Below are 19,652 nucleotides of genomic sequence, written 5' to 3'. Positions count from 1 at the left end.
GTATTTTTGAGTACCTTTTATGGCTATACATGACTCTTTTTCTACATATCTACCCAACACACAAAGTAATTCTACTCTACATAGTATCAGGATTTTTTTTAATTTGCTGTACCCAGAGCTGTAGCCTAGTGGTTAAAGTCCTCACTTTGCATGCGCCGGGATCCCACATGGGTGCCGGTTCTACTCCTGGCTGCTCCACTTCCCATTCAGCTTCTTGCTTGTGGCCTGGGAAAGTATAGAATATGGTCCAAAGCCTTGGGACCCTGCTCCCATGTGGGAGACCCATAGCAGGCTCCTGGTTCCTTGCTGCAGATGGCTCAGCTCCAGTTGTTGCACCCACTTGGGGAGTGAATCAGAGGATGGAAGTTCTTTCTCTCTGTATCTCCTTAACTTTGTAAATCTGACTTTCCAATAAAAATAAATAAATCTAAAAATATTTTAAAACATCATTTGCTATGGTTTCTAGTAGCTCCTGTCTCTGACATAGTCATATCTATGAGGCTATAAGAAATCTGTGTGTTTTTAATGGGAAGCAATCTGCATATATTACTAACATCTTTATCTTAGATTTGTCTATGAAATTTTTGTTCTTAGACAAATCTGAGCCCTGAGCTCAATTAACAAAGTCATGCATTAACGTGAGAAGTATCATCTACATTAATGTGAGAAGTATCATCTACATTAACGTGAAAAGTATCATCTACGAACTCAGGCAGAGAAGGAAACAAGCACATGGAAAAGAAACACAACCCAAAACCCACCTGGTATTTACATGAGTGGCAATCAAAGTGATCAGAAAGAACCAGAACATTTGCAAACAAGACAGTGCAGTGAAAACAAGAAAGGGTGGTAGATATTTGAGGGGTATCAATTGCAGGGGATGGGACAAATGCCTATGCAACTCATAAAAGGATCCAAATAAAATCTTTTTATAAAGAATTTTTTCAAGTTCAACCCTGGTGGCTGGGGTGACAGCACCCCTCCACAGTGGTGGTAACCCACTTGCAGAGAGTACCCAAGCCAGGTCGGTCCCATTGTCCAGGACTCAACCCATGGGCACAGTCGCCACACAATGACCAAGTCCTGCCTGCTGGCTCCCCTGTGGCAAGCTCTAGGGTTTTTATGTAATTGCTGCCTAGGGACATCCAGGGATAAGGCTAGTGTGAGTGTAGGTGAGGGATGAATTCTGTGTAATTCCTAGTGATGGAATCACAGAACTTGTTTACAAGCATGGGGACTGAGATCTGAGGGTTTGGAGGGAGATTCCACAAGTTCTATTTGGGCCAGACTGATCCACCAACCCACATGAGAATCCTGAGATGGGCTGTTAGCATAGTGCATCACTAACTGCCACACACCAGTCCACATGAAAGCAAATGTAACATGGTCTAGGCTAGGTCTCTGTCCCTACTGAGCCATGTGTGAGCCGTGTCTGGGTATGGACAAGCCTTGGCTGGCTTGAAACATCCAACAGTAAGAAATGGAATGGGTTAAAGGCCAGTCAAGAAAGGCCACTGTTCCTGCTAGGACACGAAGTGGACTAAGTAGGGCTGGCTCATGGACCCCATGGTATGTGTGAGATCTGGCACCGGGAGAGGTTCTGATGGAGAAGCCTGGGCAACTCCTCCAGCAGGACACAGTCCCTGCAGGTAGGGGCAAGAACCACGAGAGGGAGCAGCCCAGACCAGGGAAAGGTACCCACCAGCATACATTTGGCATAGTTTGGGGGCAGACCAGGCTGAACCAGTTCACGTCACCCGCTGGCAAATCTGAGCACCAGAACAGAGTGTGGGTTGCGCCAGGTATGGTCACAATATATACCAGTGCACATTACAGCTGGATTGGATGCCTGATGGGCTGGGCTGGGCTAGGCTATAACCCTCACCAGTATCAGCTGGAATTGGGGGGGGGGGGGCGGACCAGGCCAGGCTACAACACCCACTGGCAAATGCCAAGGTGAGTTGAGCCGAACCAGACTGGGCCACAGCACCCAACCAGCACACATGAGAACCAAGAGGATGGGGGCTAAGCCGGTAGGGGGAATGTAGAGAGCTCCCCTGCTGGACAGCCACTCTCACTGAAGAGTGTGAGCTAGGATGGGGGTAGACCGCACCAGGCAGGGCCACAACACCTGTGGGCCTCATGTGAGCTAGATTAGGGAAAAGTCAGGCTGGACTGTTCCGACTGGTGCAAGCATAAATTAGAGTGGGTGAGGGTTGGTTGGGTTTTGCTACAGCATCAGCTGGCAGAGGCTGGCAATGGGGGCTAATTCTGTCAAGTTAAACTGCAGAACCACATGGAGAGTGCATGATCTGGGAGTGGGAGTGGCCTAGGGGGGAAAAAGTGGGCACCTCCCTCTTGAGTTACCACTCCCACTGGAAAGCATGAAAACCAGGATTGGGGCAGGGGTGGCTAGACAAAACAGCACCTGCCAGTATGTGTGTGGGCTGGATAGCAGGTTGGTTGGGTTGAACTAGGCTTCAATGCCCATTGACAAGTATGAGAGCTAAATGGGATGTGGGACAGACTGAACAAGTCTGTGGTACATACTGGCAAGCATGGGGACCAGGGTAGGGAGCAGGCCTTGTGGGGACTATGGGGAGTCGTCCCGACTAGGCTGCAGCTTCCACTGGTTTGCATGAGGGCTGAGTATGAAGTGGGCAGGATTGGGCTGGACTGCAACATCCACTGGTTTGTGTAAAAGACAGGGCTGGACACAGAACTGACCCAATAATTGCAACGACCAGCATATGCATAGGCATAAGCTGATTGGGGCAATGGACTATGCCGGACCCTGTACTGGAAAGCACACACAAGAATCAGGTCTGGGATCACCTGGGGATTTCTCCAACTGAACTGCTGACCTCAGAACCCCAACTATGTCAGCCAGTGGATTCTGAAGAGATTTCATCACGCTTGGAGCAGCGAGATTGGCAGCAATTTACAATTCTTGAACTATCAAAACTGTATGAGCAGGACCCTCGGAGCATGGCCCACATCAAGGATCTGGGATGGGTGGGAGGCTGGGTGGGGCTTTTCCCTTTATCTCTTCCCTTATCCCAGATACAGAAAAAAAAAATAATGTGAAAACAATGGTCTTACCCACTTTTCCATAGCCCTTGACCCTTTGTGCCCTAATCAACTATGTAAAGATTACCAAAATAAAAGAATTTAATAAAAAATTTTAAAGAATTTTTTCTATTGGAAAGGCAGATTTTACAGAGAAGGAGAGACAGAAAGATCTTCCATCTGCTGGCTGATTCTCCAAATGGCCGCAATGGCTAGAGCTAAGCCAATCTGAAGCCAGGAACCAGAAGCCTCTTCTGGGTCTCCCATATGTGGGTACAGGGTCCCAAGGTCTTGGGACATCCTCTGCTTCTTTCCCAGGCAACAAGCAGGGAGCTGGGTGGGAAGTGGAGCAACCAGGACATGAACCAGTGTGTGTCCATATTAGATGCCAGTGCTTGGAGGTGGAGGATTGGTCAGTTAGCCAATGTACTGGCCTCCAAATCAAATCTCTTGCCATGTCAGTGTCACTGACAGCACCACTATCCTGTCTAGTTCCACTAGTACAAGGCAAAGGCCACGCTTCCCAAGCTGTGACTCACCATTCTGGGAAAATGAGAACTCCCCATAAAAGACAACTGTCACTTGGAAACCAAACACATTCAAAACTTCCTTGGAACCACACTGCATCCCTGGACTCCTCCTAGCCAGTCCTTCCTTCTCTGTTCCCTTCCATAGTTGCCAAATCAGCACATTCCTCCTTTCCCTTCTCTACTAAACCTCTTGCATGTCTAACCCCACATTTGTATCCGTTTCTTCACATGCATGAGCTAATGCAATTTGTATCCCAGAGTGGCCTAAAAAAAATCTCAGCTCGATAGTAAAATGAGGATTGGGGACTGACGATGCCCAGGGAATGATAGTAACAGAGATTACAGTGGGTTGATAGAGCACATTTACTAACACCTCCAGCCAAAAAGTAGCAAGTGTGAAGAAATAGGAGGTTCAGGGCAGTCACTCCAAGGAAGCACCTTATTTCCCCAATCTCAGCCAATTTTCAGATCCACACCCATTGATGAAGGTGTGGCTGGCTCCCTAGCGGGAAGGCTTGCAACACTGAACTATGTATATCCTGCAAGGATTTCCCCAGTCTTTCCCCAAAAGAACCAACAGCCACATAAGTTAGTGACTGTACAGCTGGGAAAAGGAAAATACACAAACATTTTCATAAATGTTGCACCCAGGCACACGTTTTGATGTTGACTCCCAGAGACCCAAAGTATGATGGCAGTCATCCAATGGAGCAGGAGCTTCACGTGGCCAATTTATATATGGAGGTCTTGCTAAATCCATATTTACCATGGGGATAGGATATCCACAGACCTACCCAAAAGTCAACTTCCCTGACCCTACATCTATGGTTGGAATCAATATATTTGACAGCTGAAGTAAAACCTCATTAAAACCTTAATTTACAGAGTTATCATGGTGGGGAAGACTCAGCCTCTGAAACTGCTCCCACTCCTGGCAAGGCTACCAAACCACAGGTAATGACAAAGATTAGTGCTACTACTGCCCCCTTTCATTCCTCTATTTCATCTACTAGTCTCTGCAGAAATCAAATGAATGTTAAAAACGAGTCATGGGGCCCGGCGGCATGGCCTAGCGGCTAAAGTCCTCGCCTTGAAAGCCCCGGGATCCCATATGGGCGCCGGTTCTAATCCCAGCAGCTCCACTTCCCATCCAGCTCCCTGCTTGTGGCCTGGGAAAGCAGTTGAGGACGGCCCAATGCATTGGGACCCTGCACCCGCGTGGGAGACCCGGAAGAGGTTCCAGGTTCCCGGCTTCGGATCGGCACGCATCGGCCCGTTGCGGCTCACTTGGGGAGTGAATCATCGGACGGAAGATCTTCCTCTCTGTCTCTCCTCTGTATATATCTGGCTGTAATAAAATGAATAAATCTTTAAAAAAAAAAAAACGAGTCATGGACTACCATGAAATCATCTCAGCAGTAGCCCTGATCACAGTTGCTTTGCCAGACATGGTGTCATTGCTAAAGCATGTTAATTATCCCATGGATAAGCAATTCTGATATTGATTTGGCAATTGTATTCTTCTCAATTCTGACTGAAACAGAAGACTAGAAATTATTTGCACTCATGTCTGCTCCTTGTCAACAATGACAAATCACAACAAGGACAAGATTTGAGGATATAAAGTTTAATCCATAGTGGATGCAGATGGCAGCAGAATAGGGGCTTTAGGATATACTTTTCTGCTCAGTGAGGCCAGTCTGCAGCTTTAAGGAGTGCAAGAGGGAGGCTGGGCTGCTGAGGATGTAGCTAACTCAATTTAGGAGTAGATGGTCAGGTGCTGAAGCTGATTGTAGGGCTTATAACAGGACATCTTGGATGCCAACACAGTTTCCTGGAAAAATTACTTGGTCACTTTATCATAAGGAGGGAGTAGCAGGATGTTCTGTACAAATAAATAGCTACAAATGTTATTTGGCTAAGATCTAAAAGGTGAAGTTCCATGTGAAGAGATTCCAGTCTTTCATTAACTAGGATGACACCCACTTAGTCTGGAGCCCATACTTGTTGTACCCTTATTTAAGCCCACCCCTTTATTCTCTGTTATAATAAGTTCAGTCCTCTGGTAGGGTTTGACAGGGGAGGGCCAGCTTATTTTCCAACTTCAGCTGCCTTACCCAAGGCCAGTTTCTGGAATTTACAAGCAAGAATCATTTATCTGTTCTAACAGACACTCCATAGTTAGTCACAAACTCAGCACTCAGCTTTGGTTCATCAAAAGCTGAAAAGGTCAAGAAAGATATATTGTTGGCATAGTTGTAAGATCACAGCATTCATTTGTGTTTTGGTCCCAGAAATACTTTAACTCCCCTGGCTCTCTGCCATAATATGGCCCAAAGAGACTGCCCAGACCCCCCAAACAACATTGTCCTGAACCATCACATGGCTGACATCAAGTTGATTACACAGGATGGACAGGAAGTGGCTTAGCTGCCACAGGCTTTGGTAAAGAGGCTGAGAGATAAACCTTGCCAAGATTTAGGAATTTTGTCACTTGACTGACATTTTCAGGAGCCCCAAGATCAAGGGAATTCAAGAAGTGCTGGCCACGGGGCTGCATGTCTTCTAGGTTTCCATGGAATCTGAAAGTCACATTCACCATGCCTAGGAACACTGCTCCAGGTCGCTTACCAGAGGACACTGAAACCTACCAGTTTGGGTTGGGTCCTGGAGCAAGAAAGAGCTTTGTGACAGATCCTGACCACACAGCAAGCAGCCTTGCATCCTGACACAAATGCTGAGAAGGTCATGAGGAGCCAGAGGCTGCAAGAAGGGAAAGGCCTCAAGGCACAGTGTATGACAAGCCCCCAGGCTCCCAGGCTTCTGCAGCCAAGTCAGACCACCTGCCAGAGGGAACTGTGAGACTTTTGCAAAATGGCTCTCCACATAGCTTGAGTCCTGGTAAATACAAAATGCTTCATCGCGGAGCACCTACCTGATTCTTTTGCACTCAAAACTTCCATTACAAGCTGATTCCATCACAAGATTAGAAGTCACAAAGGCAGACTGATCCAGCTGCAATCTGGCCAAAAATGATAGTGGCAAATCTGGGACGACACCCGAGTGGAGGAGGATGTGAGTAAGCTGCCATGAGCATAATCCTAAGTGACAAGTCAGATGAAAAGGAAGAGGCCCAAGCTTGGTGTCCATTGAGGCCAGCTCAGTGTGAGGTTGAAGCTGAGTAAGGACAATGACTATAGAGAGCCACATTCAGGAGAGACCTGAAAGACAGGCAAAGGAGGAAAGTGTTCCCAGTGGGCACAGCTCTGAATCGTGTATCTGGCCTTTCACATTCTTAGCCAGGGTCCAGCAGTCTGTTTGACCAGGGACCTGGAAGGAAAAGGGCCTGTACTAACCAGGAAAAAGGAACAATGGAAGCAGAGGAATGTGAGTGGACATTGTGGCGTCAGCACAGTGTGTGCAGACTTTCATATCCCGTGTTAACGCCCACCAGTAAGTATTCCCACGAAGAGGCTCTGGACAACAAGTAGGCCATGACTCAATCAACTGCCATTAACTAATCTGGATGTGGCACTGTGGGCAGCACACATGCATGCAGCCGTCATGGTGTGTGGGTCTGGAGGCTCCCTACGAGCTCAGCCGCATGACCTTCTGTCCCCCAAGACTAACTGGCTACCTCTGAATATCCAACCTGTCAGCAATGGAGACATAGGTCAGTCCCCAGTGAGCAACCACACAATCAGTGGCAAGTTTACTGCATTACTGTACATGGCTACTCAGTGGCTCATCCTCATATGATGTCTATTGCACATACGATTGATCCTTTCCTGCTATCCTTTCAGCTAGCACCACAATCTCACAGCTTACGAAACATGGAATCCCTGTGACGTAGCATCCATCCATAGGTTCCCCCATTGGACACATTATGTAACGCACCATCCCAAAAGAGTCTGTCTCATCAAGCACTGGTTTCTCTTTCAGGTGATGCTGACTTGTCATCTCAGAGATAATACTCTGTAAGGATGGCACATGAGCGACCTCACTCTGTCTGCCCCCACAGCAGTTCTGGTGAGCAGGAAGAGACGGGTTTGCTTCTACCCGATGGTAACAGAAGAGGATAGGTATGGCCCTCCGGGGCACACATTGAAACTGTCAGTGGACAGTTTCCACCGGCTAACAAGAAATCACATTCCTTAGGAACATGGGTTGGATCACACAGACACATGCCTCCAAGAAGTCACCAATACTTGCCAAAGTGAGAGCTGAGACTGAGGGGCATTTACAACAGAAGGAGGCAGAGGAAGATGAATGCAAGTTGTAGCTCTGATGCCAACTACAGCCATTCGGGTTCTTGTTATCTCTTCTTGTTTTCCCCTTGGGAAGAGTGGTCAATAGGAACCATGGAAGAGCTGCTCCCCGCTGGTATGGAAAAGTAAATCTATGCCACAGGCAATGTGTTCTGGCAGCCACAATGAGGCGCTGTGACAACTGCCACTGGGAGTAAGCTGCAATAACAAACCCAGTTGTTATGCATCAGGGCCAACTGCGGCATCCCACCAAAGGCGCTTTTCTCACAGACTTCTCCCAGTGATTGGACAGTAGCCAAGGCGTGGGTCACTGATCAGAGGCCTCGCAAGACCGTGAGGGTCACTAAGGCAAGCTCTGTCCAATAGGACTGAGGCTGTTCCAAAGGGCTACCGACTCCAAGCCTCCCCACCAACCTGCCTGAAACTTGCTCAAAATGGCCCTGGCTCACCAGGTGCTTTCTGCCAATCCTGCTCTCCCTTTTCCTTCCACAGATGCCAAACTGCATGGCAAGCTAGAGGATTACCCCACTCCCACCCTCAGCGAATCTCAGCTATGTCCAATTCCATCCCAGTGCCCCTTGATTCAGTAAAGCAGTCCAGCCTGAATGACACTGTTTCTGAAAACTTCTGCTGAAACTGCATCTCAAAAGCCAGCCTCAGTCCCTGTGTCATGGAGACAAGAGACCATACAGTGGTTCAGGAAGCCTCCAGAGGGGCAGTCTAGAACACTGATGTGTTCTGCTGGGCTATTCTGGGGGACTGAATATCCAGGGTGATGCATCTATCTCCCTCTCTATAGTTCTGACATTCAAAATTAAATAAACAAACAAACAAACAAACAAACAAACATATAAAACCACTTTCTGGGGAGACAGGTTTGCAAACCCTGGAAAGAGGGTTACCCTAGGCAGCTGCTGAGGGATCCCACCATATGAAGCCAAAGTCACCATGTCTGAGTGGGAGACAATGCCTCCACCTGAGTTCTTGGGGGATGACAAAGCAGAAAAAGACATCAGACTCAAGGAGATCGGCGAGTCTCTTCTTTCAAAACAGAGCTAAAATTTAAAAACTAAGCTAAAATTCAAAATCCCTCAAAAAAAAAAATCCCCAAACCAATCCTGATAAAGCAAATATCCACAAGGGTAGCTTGAACTCTCATATTCATACAATGCTGACAAAATCGAAGAGGCACATCCCTTTCAAAACAATTTATAATGGGCCATGGTAAGGAAGGTTAAGCCTCTGTACTACCAGCAAACCCTGTGGGCACTGGTTTGTATCCCAACTATTCCATTCCAATCCAGCTCCTTGCTTTATGGCATGGGAAAGCAGCAAAGGATGGCTCAAGTTCACGGCCTCTGCACCCACATGGGAGACCTGGAAAAAGTTCCTGGCTCCTAGCTTTGGGGTTGGTTCAGCTCTGGCCATTGCAGCCATTTAGAGAATGAACCAACAAATAGAAGACTTCTTACTCTCACTGTCTCTCTCTCTTTCTTTCTCGCTCTCCTTTCCCCCTCCCTCGTTCCTTCTCTCCATAACTCTGCCTTTCCAAAAAAAATATATAGATTTTTTTAAAGCATTTAACAGTTTCTTAAGCAGTAAGTATGTACCTATTCCAGGCACAACAAATGTTCCTGGATATTTCTGTGAAGGAAGTGAAAATGTATGTTCATTCAAAGATCTATTTTTCTTCTTAATTTATTTGAAAGATATATTTATGGGGGTGGGGAGAGACAGAGATCTTCCATCTGCTGATTCAATTCCCAAATAGCTGCAATGGCCAGTGCTGGGTCAGACCAAAGCCAGGAGCCAAGAGCCTCACCTATGTCTCCCACATGGGTGGGCAGGGGTTAAATTGGCACTGCTGTAACATACAAACCTGCCATTCCGCTGTTGGATATTTCTCCAACAGCAATGAAAGTGTGTTTCTTCATAAAGACCTGAACACATGTTTTCATAGAGTTTATTCATATTAGCAAAGAGCTGAAACAATCCAAACATTCATCCAAGGAGGTGAGCATTTAAAAATTGTGCATATGGGCTCGGCGGCGTGGCCTAGCGGCTAAAATTCTCGCCTTGAATGCGCCGGGATCCCATATGGGCACCGTTTCTAATCCCGGCAGCTCCACTTCCCATCCAGCTCCCTGCTTGTGGCCTGGGAAAGCAGGAGAGGACGGCCCAAAGCTTTGGGATCCTGTACCCGCGCGGGAGACCCGGAAGAGGTTCCAGGTTCCCAGCTTCGGATCGGCGCGCATCGGCCCGTTGCAGCTCACTTGGGGAGTAAAACATCAGATGGAAGATCTTCCTCTCTGTCTCTCCTCCTCTCTGTATATCCGGCTTTCCAATAATAATAAAATCTTTTAAAAAAATAAATAAAAATAAAAATAGTGCATATATACACAAAATGGAATATTACCCTGTAATAGAAAGGAAATAAATCACTGATATGTGCAAAAACATAAATAACTCTCAAGATAGTGACAAAAGAAAGACAAACTGTATACAGTAGAATTTCTCAAATTAAAATCTGAAAAAGGCAAACAACAGTGAAAGCATGTTTTTGGACTAGAGGGGAGAGTAACTGACTCTACAGACAGAGGAAGGGTATAAGGTGATAGAACTAGTTTGTACCTTGTTTGTATTAATGGTGATAGATAGATATAGATATATAGAAATAAAACCATATGCATTTGCCAAAAATTCATGAACAGAACAGTTAAAATGGGTCATAAATCATATTTTGATAAATATAACTCAGAAAATAAAATTATTCCAATCAAAATGATGTGACTGGGGCATATAATTTGAAAAACATCCTACATATTTATAGAAGTGGCACAGTACATAAAGGAGTAGATGTTTCTTCAAAGAAGACATAAAAATGGTCAACAGATATACAGAAAGGGGTTCAACATTGTTAATCATCAGAAAAATGCAAATTGAAACCATAATAATACTTCCCACTCCTTGAGAACGATGTTATTGGTCAACATCTAAATGTTCACAGTTGTGTAGAGAACAGACGGCCCTTGTATACTGTTAGTGGAAAGGTACATGGGTTAACCATTATGGAAACAGTGTGGAAGCTTCTAAAGAAGTTAAAAATAGAGCTCCCATTTGACCCAACAATCCCTTTTTCAAGTAAAAAAATGACATCAGCACCTCATAGAAACATCTATACTTGCACAGTAATGGCAGCATCACTCATGACAGCCAAGATGCAGCAACAACCCAAGCATCCAGTGATAGATGAGTGAATGGGAAACTTGAGTATAGAAAGTGTATATAAACTTACAGTGGAATAACCAGGAAACACCATGGCCAGTGAAATAGGCCAGCCACAGAAACACAAACAGTGTATAGTTTCACCTATGTATAGAATCCCAAAAAAGAAATTTTTTTAACATTTATTAAGGAATCTTTATTAACCAAGCTTGGTGATAACTGGGCCCAGTAGAAATAGCAAAGCACAAGTCCATATGGCAATCCACTCAATTGTAACCCCAAAAGGAACAAATGTTCTTTACCCTGAAGTCCATCCATGAAGCTGAAAACCTATGTCCCAGCTTCTCCAACATTGTAAGTTAAGAGTATAAATATAAGCTAATAGACATGCAACGAGCAACCTGAACACACATACAAAGCTGCAGAGATTCACCTTTCCCCGGCTTTTCTGCCCACATTCCACTACTGCTAGGCCTCACCTCTCCTGTAACTCCCAATAGTACACAAATTAGAAACACGAAGCATCTTAGTATTGCCATCTTCATTGTCCCACTCAAGCAGTGAACAAGGGGTGAGAAATGCAGACACACAGGGGCCATGCTCAGGGAATGTCTGTCTGGGACAGTCAAAAGTCAGAGTGCCAGAGCAAAGGAAGCACATGATCCAGAGCCAAAAAACCGTTTTAGGATTTTTTTTTTTTAATTAAAATGGTCCTGGGCAACACTGCAGTGCAACAGGCTAAGCCACCCTTAGGAGACCCACATCTCATGTCAGAGTGCCTGGGTTCAAGTCCCATCTCTGCTTCAGATCCAGGATTCTGTTAATCTACACCTTAGGAGGCAGCAGATATTGGTTCCAGAACTTGGGTCCCTACCACCCATATTGGAGACCTTGATAGAACACCTAGCCCGTGGTTTTGACCTGACACTGTCATGGTTGCCATGGGCATTTGAGGAATAAACAAACAATAGGTCTCCTTTTCTCTTTCTCTTTCAATAAATAACATTTTTAAAGCATTTATTTTTTTAAGATTTATTTTTATTGTAAAGTCAGATTTATAGAGAGAAGGACAGACAGACAGATCTTTCATTTGATGATTCACTCCCCAGGTGGCCACAACGGCCAGAGCTGAGCTGATCTGAAGCCAGGAGTTTCTTTGAGGTCTCCCATGCAGGTGCAGGGTTCCAAGGCTTTGGGCCGTCCCAAACTGCTTTCCCAGGCCACAGGCAGGGAGCTTGATAGGAAGTGGAACCGCCAGGACTAGAACCAGTGCCCATATGGGATCCCGATGTGTGCAAGACGAGGACTTCAGTTGCGAGGCTACAGCACTAGGTCCAATAAATAATATTTTTTAATGTCCTTGTTTAGACACATGGATTGAAATTCATCTGCAAGAGAGAAGAACATAAGGGAAATCTGACTTATGACAGAGATGACATTGAAAATGAACAGTAGGGTACCCGGCGCTTTAGCCTAACAGCTAAAGTCCTTGCCCTGCATGCACTGGGATCCTATAGGGGTGCCTGTTTGTGTCTTGGCCATCCCACTTCCCATCCAGAACCCTGCCTGTGGCCTGGGAAAGCAGTAGAGGACAGCCCAAAGCCTTAGGACCCTGTACCCGCGTGCGAGGCCAGTAAGAAGTTCCTGGTTCCTGGCTTCAGATCAGCGCAGCCCTGGCCACTGTTGTCAGTTGGGAAATGAATCATCAGACAGAAGATCTTCCTCTCTGTCTCTTCTTTTCTCTGTATTTCCAACTTTCTAATAAAAATACATAAATCTTAAAAAAGAAGAGGAAGAAGAACAGGAAGAGGGGGGTAGGACCCGGCACGGTGGCCCAGTGGTTAAACCTTGCCTTGCATGTGCTAGAATCCTATATGGATGCCTATTCGCGTACCAACTGCTCCACTTCCCACTCAGCTCTCTGCTTGTAGCCTAGTAAAGCAGCAGAGGACAGCCCAAAGCCTTGGGACCATGCAGCCTCATGGGAGTCCAATAATAAGCCCCTGGCTTCTGGCTTCGGATTGGCTCAGTTGTAACCACTGCGGCCATTTGGAGAGTGAATCGCAAACAGATCTTTCTGTCTCTCTCTCCTTCTCTCTGTAAATCTGACTTTACAATAAAAATAAGCAAATCTTCAAAAATTGAATGGAAAAAATATTTAATAAACAATATAAGGACAACTTATCATCCCTATGGGAAAAATACAACAGGAACTCTAACACATATCCCACATGAAAGTCCACCCTGTGTAACCTCCGGAAGAATGCATGGGAGATCATCATTGTGACCTCAGAGTAGGGGAAATAGAAACACAGTGTGATCTCACTGGTAGGAAATGTCACAGACTCTAAGCATTTCTGGGTACAAAAGGGAACTGAAGATATCAGACCTAATTGTATGTCTGCAGTCCTAGGAGTACAGTGTGACTGTGGCCCAGGACAGAAGGTGTGGAACAACAGAACTAGGGGAAGGGATAACTCAAAACCACTCTTGATTTGATTCAGACTGACAATGTACTTTCTAACTTCAAGTGAAAAGACCTGAAGGCTAGTTCTTGTAACAAGTCCCATCACCCTCAGAAAATAGATGCTTCCTTGGAGGCACCCCCTCCTCAACTGAGCGAGGAGCAACAGCTGGCAGGTAGGGACTCCTGGGAGAGATGATCAACCTCAGAGGCCTCAGAGGGACCATTTGGCCTCATCTTTCATGTTCAAGTAATTTCTCCTTGATTGCACAGAACTCTCTTTGAGAAACTTCTAGGTCGCAATATCTATTAGATTTTTTTTTTAATCCTCTACCTATGATTAGAATCTCTTTCAGACTTCCACCCTTCTGACCGGTTCAGCATAAGGGAGGTAAAAGCATTTCCTTTGGTCCCTCAGACTTGATTCAAAACTGTTTCCCTACATAATCCTGGGAAGGATCAAACGTGGAACAAACAGATGTGATCCAGTTAGTTGATCAGTAAGGCCCAAGAGATTTTGGCTTCAGTCTGAGCACAAGAAGAATGTAATTCATAGCCAATACTCAAGTCCCTCCTTTTGGCAGCCTGTCTTTTCTGGCTGGGTTAGGGATAGGGTTAGGGTTAAGGTTATTTATGGACTCTACTCAGCTCATAACTAAAGGAGCTTTTGATAGCACCAGGGAAGTCAGGGAGGTAACAGAGGCAGTGACTGCTTAGAACCCAACCCAACTCCTTAACCTTTGCTTTCATTAGAAGCTGCCAGTGCAGGAAGAGCTGATCTGGCCAGAGAAAGATTGAGGAAATTGTTAGTCCAGAAGCACGGGGTGAAGTGGCAGATCTCTGAACAGGAGACAGAATTCACCACTTGTTCACATGTTGCAGATCTGCTCGTGGCCCCAGCATCATGCCCTCTTGTCTGCGGAGATATATTGTCATTTTTGTCATTTTCATTATCCTGGGGTTCGTCTTTCAAGAGGAAAAAGAGAATGTTGAGCACAGTATATCCAAGGTGAGTACCAGATCAGGCTGGTCCAATTGTTAATTTACAATAAAGGAGTACTTCCCAATACTCTCAAACGTTCTAGTCTCATCACGAAAGTTCTAAGAGAGCACTTGAGACATTGGGTGTGTCAGAGAACGCACCAACTTTAAACCAGTTTTGAATGTGACAGATGTAGGGCAGAGCAGAAGGCATTGTTAAGTGTGAGCAGGGAAGGGTACAGCAGCTCTAAATGACCCTGGAGGACCATTAGGGGTGGGAACTCCCTGAGTGCTGGCCACCTCCCTTTCCAGAGGCTGTCATGGGAGAAGCTGTTCTTTCACAACTCTTCTACAGCCAGTGAATTAAATTCATGTCCCTAGGATACCATATCTGTAAATGACATGAGCAAATCACACACACACAGGTTGTGACTCAGGAAATTCATGTTCACAGCAAAACATGTCAGTACCTAGGGCAGAGCTTGGGGCTGTAGACTACATCCACAGCAACAAAAGATCTACAAAGCAAGGGGCTGTGTGAAAGCTACTGAAGAACACAGCCAATCTGGATCTTAACATGTCTCATAGAACCTGGCATGAGTCCAGGCTGAGAGGAGAGTGACATTTGCCAGCCTGACGATAGGAATAAAATTAGAGGTGGGTAGGGTAGGAGCAGGCAGAGAGGCCAATTCTGCCTCCCCCACAGGCCTGCCTACAGGTGCTGCTCCACACAGACATGGAGGCTCCACTTCCCTGGCTCATGGCCACTGCTTCCATGGGAAGGCCCCCATGGGACAGCATTCCTGAACCCCAAATTCCAGCTACGCTCAAGCCTGCCCAACCTGTCCTAGAAGGGGGATCTATCCCCCAACTCTCTCCAAAATGAACCTCAGGCCTGACAACTCTCTTGTCCTCAAAAGCAAAAGAAGATCATAGTTCAGCAAATGGTTCAGCAACAACTCAGCTCAGAAATCAACAACCACCTGGAAAGCTTCAAGGAGATGCAGAAAACCTCCCCTCTGCTCCAGCACACCAAGTACAAACTCCTAGCTGGAAGCTCTCCCCATGGAAAGAGTGAGTACATGCGAGGGAGCAGGCAGACTGGGAGAGGCCACACAGGTACTGCAGTGAGAAAGAGCAAAGGGAGAATGAACTGGCACTCGAGAAGGCAGGGGAGCCAGAGCCAGGGCCATGCTGCGTATACCCTTGGGTGCAAGTAACAACCCTGAGTGCAGCGTCCTCCCACCTGCCCACCCCTTGAGTGACCAACAATGGCCCACAGGCCACAGTGATCCTGCAAAGGAGTCCCTCCAAAGCAAAGCTCATTCAGGGCAGATCCCCCAGGGGGAGAAGACAGAAGAGGAGAGGAACAGTGGGAGCCATGGGAGGAAGCAGTGAGTGGGTGGCTGCAGAGAGCTTAGGCCTTGGGTTGCAGTACATCACACAACCACCCCCTCACGATGCCACTGCCCATGCTCTGACCTGTCAAGCCTGGGATTTCTGTCGATCCCCAGAGAGCCTCTGGTCCAGGTCTCATGGATTCATCATAGCCTAGATGACTCAAGGTAAAGCCACACTAAGATGATCTGCCAGGCCAGCACATTGACTTCTGACATGTGTCAGGGTGGGGGTGGGGGGGAGTGGTGGAGGAGAAAGAAATGGCAGATCTCCACACAGGGGAAACATCTGTGCTCTCTCGGCAGACAGCCTTGTCCTTCATGTGCTTCCTGCATACTCTGGCCTTTCAAAGTGCTGATCAGATCAAAGCACTTCTGACCAGGTTTGAACCTGCTGTCTGGACCACACTGTCTGGGGGAAAGCAAATGTGGGTTTGTTCCTGCAAACCAGCAGGGACTGGGAGAGTCCTGGGAACTCTTTCCATCCTGAGGTGCTGCAAGTCCCTGTTTCTCATGTCCTTTCCAGGACTGCTGACTGTGGGCATTTCCTCAATGCAGCATCCTCACGGGAGCCACCTGCTGGACACGCTGCACTCCCTGTTCCGAGCTACGTCCGAGGCTGAGCTGGAGTGCATCGTGGTGCTGGTCCACCTGTCAGATGCTGACCCTGAATGGCTACTCAAAACAGCTGACAGTATTTTAAAGCTCTTCGCCTTACATATAAGGTCCAGGAGGCTGCTTGTGGTCAGTGGTCTTCTCGGGGACTCCTCTCTCTCAAGACCCGTGAAACTCAATTACTCCTCGCCGTGTGCAGAGCTGTATTCCAGGCAGAGAGAAGGGCACGCCCTACTCATGAACTTCGCCAGTCAGCTCTCTGAGTACTTCCTGCTGCTGGAAGACAACACTCAATTTGCCCCCAACTTTGTTTCTGCCATCTATTGGACACTGTTGGCCTGGAAAGAAGAACGCTGGGTGGTCCTGGAGTTCTCCAGCCTTGACTCTGGGAAGGTTCTGCACACCAGCGACCTCTCCCGCTTCACGTCCTTTTTCCTCCTCTTTCCTGAAGATGCTCCTACTCACTTGCTTCTCTCTAAATTCCATCATTTCTTGGGTCAAACTGTTCCAATTCGTTTCAGCATCTCCCTCTTCCACCACATGGGCAATAAGTCTCAACTTGATGACACGTGCTTTCCTTTGGAGCAAGACAAGGTCTTTGGTGAGGCAGACAACCCCGTAGCTACTGTTCACACTAGCATGCACTCCCTGTGGAATGTCATCCCCCAATATGCCTATATTCTGAATGAGGAGTATTACTCCACTTTGGATCCTGTGGAAGGCAATCACTTCACCGTGGTTCTGAACAAGCCACAGAGAGTCACCCGCATTGCAGTGCTAACAGGCTCTGCCGATCAAGGACTGTACCAACTAAACAAAGGGCATGTTCTGCTTGGCTCTGAGCCCTTAGGGGATTCCAGAGGCTGTGCTCGCTACACCTTGCTAGGGCCACTAGTGGATGGGAAACTAGATCAAAGGGTGTTTTATGAAGAAGGTTCAGGGCGAGAGCTGAACTGTATACAACTTCTGGTGTTGGAATCTCAAGAATCTTGGCTCCTGATTAAGCAGATCAAAGTCTGGGTAGAGCCTGAGGAAGATGAGATTTAGGGGACACAGTGAGGATGCAGGAATAATCAAGCTTGGGAATGAACTCTACATGATTGGAAAGAAAGAAATAAACATAGAAATTAATCAAAGGATGCTTATTCTGAGTAGGATGATGATATAATTTATTGTCCAAACTGGGAAGCTATCTAGAGAGAAGTGACATGCTTCTAAAAGTTACACTACAACAAGAGTTGTAAACTAAGACTGTCCCAGGTTTGATGATATGGATGGTCACTCTAATTCTGAGTTTCTGGGACGCCTTAAGATAGATGAGAGACAGATATAAGGCAAAAGCCTTTTGTCTTCCTAGGACTAGAGAAGGAAAGGGAATCCATGTGAACTGCTTGGCTCTTGGTCATATAGGTACATCCTAGACTCTTTCCTTGAGTCTAGTGCTGGTAGCAGGCTTAACAGCACCATACAGATGTAGAACTAACTTGGCTACATTACCGATCAAAATGTCTTATTTGGGACCTAAGTTTGCTGAGCTGGGATTCAGGAATTGGTGCTTCAAGTATCCATGAACCTCCAAAATGTGTGAAAAATTTGGTGTGGGCCTAGTGGGCAGTTTGTCTGAAATGACATTTCTCTTCCATCAGAACATTGATATGTTCCATATATTCTGTAAAAACCCAGTAACGTAAACCAGATGCTACACAATTCTTGAGAAAAGACACAATATGTTTCTTACTACAGAAAAATTTTAACTTCCCTTGGAAAATAAGAATTTAAAACCATGTATCTGTATAACAAATATGTGTCTACAAACTTCCTGTTGGGCACCAGTATAGGCAGTGTGAATAAGATGAACCAAACATAGCAACAGTAAGGAACTTGGTAGGAAAAAAAATTGAAATATCATTAACATTAATCCTTTTTAAATTGATGGGCTCAAACAAAAATACAAATAAAGTTCTTATAGTTTCTTGCTTTTGAAAAGTGTAAGATTCGTCAACCACCAGGGCTTCCCCTCCCCATGCAGCAGAGAGAGACGTGAAGGAGAGGGATACAGAGGAAGAGCCAGGAACAGAGATGCAAGGGAGGTTTAAACCTCTCTTGATATGGAAGTTGAAGCAGGGGTGCCTGGGGCCTGTCATGGATGAAGCAGTGATGTCGCTGCCTTGGGCATCCATCAGAATTCTGTCCTTCCAGGTTGCAGCCTGAGGTTGGGCTTGAAGCAAGCTCCACCCTCCTCCGATTACTGGGGCAACAATCAGAAAGTTTCTTTTTAATTAGAAAGAAAATTATAGAAAAAAGATACTTGTCTGTGGCCAACTACCTTTCAAGAGAATATTTATTCTTCCACAGAAACAAAATAATGTTACAGACAACCAGATGTACCTCTTACAAAGAACAAAATTTTCATATTGGGCCCGGCGTGATAGCATAGCAGCTAAAGTCCTTGCCTTGAACGTGTCGGGATCCCATATGGGCACCGGTTCTAATCCTGGGAGTTCCACTTCCCATCCGGCTCCCTGCTTGTGGCCTGGGAAAGCAGTTGAGGACAGCCCAAAACTTTGGGACCCTGCGCCCACATGGGAGACCCGGAAGAAGCTCCTGGCTCCTGGCTTCGGATTGGCTCAGCTCTGGCCATTGCGGCTCACTTGGGAAGTGAATCATCAGACAGAAGATCTTCTTCTCTGTCTCTCCTCCTCTGTATATCTGACTTTCCAATTTAAAAAAAGAATCCATATCCATTGTCATTTAGATTGTGCAATAATGGAAGCAAAATCTGAGTGCAACTTCTATGGAAAAACCAAGAGTGTCTGAGTCAGCCAGCAGAAATACTTAATACATGGCCTAAGAATCTTCTATGTCATGTTATTTTCTTCTTCTTATATTTTGTTCAGGTTCTCTAGCTGTCTTCAGGTTCAAATTACCTGCTTTTCTGTAATAATAATAACACAAAAGATTTATGCGTCACATGAAAAATCTCCAAAATACACTGTTAAAATGAAAATAAGAGGTGGGGCGAGTGGGGGAGGGACCAGAACCTTGCTAGCCTGGGGACGGCTGGCTGCCCCCCAGGGCTAGGGGCAGCCCTGGGGGAGCGGCC

The 19,652-nt window shown here is 46.3% G+C and overlaps 1 protein-coding gene across 2 annotated transcripts; it reads left to right on the top strand.

Annotated features, from left to right (window-relative positions):
- Nucleotides 1-13,437: 13,437 nt before the first annotated feature.
- LOC101533229 (alpha-1,6-mannosyl-glycoprotein 4-beta-N-acetylglucosaminyltransferase-like) lies at nt 13,438-17,689 on the top strand. Of its 2 annotated transcripts, none has more exons than XM_058669023.1 (4): nt 13,438-13,537; nt 14,439-14,565; nt 15,458-15,611; nt 16,461-17,689. In XM_058669023.1, exons 2-4 carry the CDS (start codon nt 14,461-14,463, stop codon nt 17,594-17,596), a joined length of 1,395 nt encoding a protein of 464 aa, XP_058525006.1. In that variant the 5' UTR covers nt 13,438-13,537; nt 14,439-14,460; the 3' UTR covers nt 17,597-17,689. The 2 variants fall into 2 exon arrangements, with proteins under 2 accessions (XP_058525006.1, XP_012786285.2); XM_012930831.2 differs by lacking the exon at nt 13,438-13,537 and adding an exon at nt 13,546-13,732.
- Nucleotides 17,690-19,652: the final 1,963 nt, after the last annotated feature.

This window comes from Ochotona princeps, chromosome 10 (genome assembly GCF_030435755.1).
Source record: "Ochotona princeps isolate mOchPri1 chromosome 10, mOchPri1.hap1, whole genome shotgun sequence".
In the NCBI taxonomy this organism is placed as follows: Eukaryota; Metazoa; Chordata; class Mammalia; order Lagomorpha; family Ochotonidae; genus Ochotona; species Ochotona princeps.
The sequence above is the reverse complement of the archived record's forward strand: the minus strand, read 5'-3'. Positions and strand labels throughout refer to the sequence as shown.

What these genes read in the sequence shown, in the direction of transcription:
- LOC101533229 (XM_058669023.1), top strand. Translation starts at nt 14,461, where the DNA reads ATGCCCTCTTGTCTGCGGAGATATATTGTCATTTTTGTCATTTTCATT. An exon ending in TTGAGCACAGTATATCCAAG is followed by an intron (nt 14,566 to 15,457) that starts GTGAGTACCAGA and finishes TGTCCTCAAAAG; the next exon opens with CAAAAGAAGATCATAGTTCA. An exon ending in AAGCTCTCCCCATGGAAAGA is followed by an intron (nt 15,612 to 16,460) that starts GTGAGTACATGC and finishes TGTCCTTTCCAG; the next exon opens with GACTGCTGACTGTGGGCATT.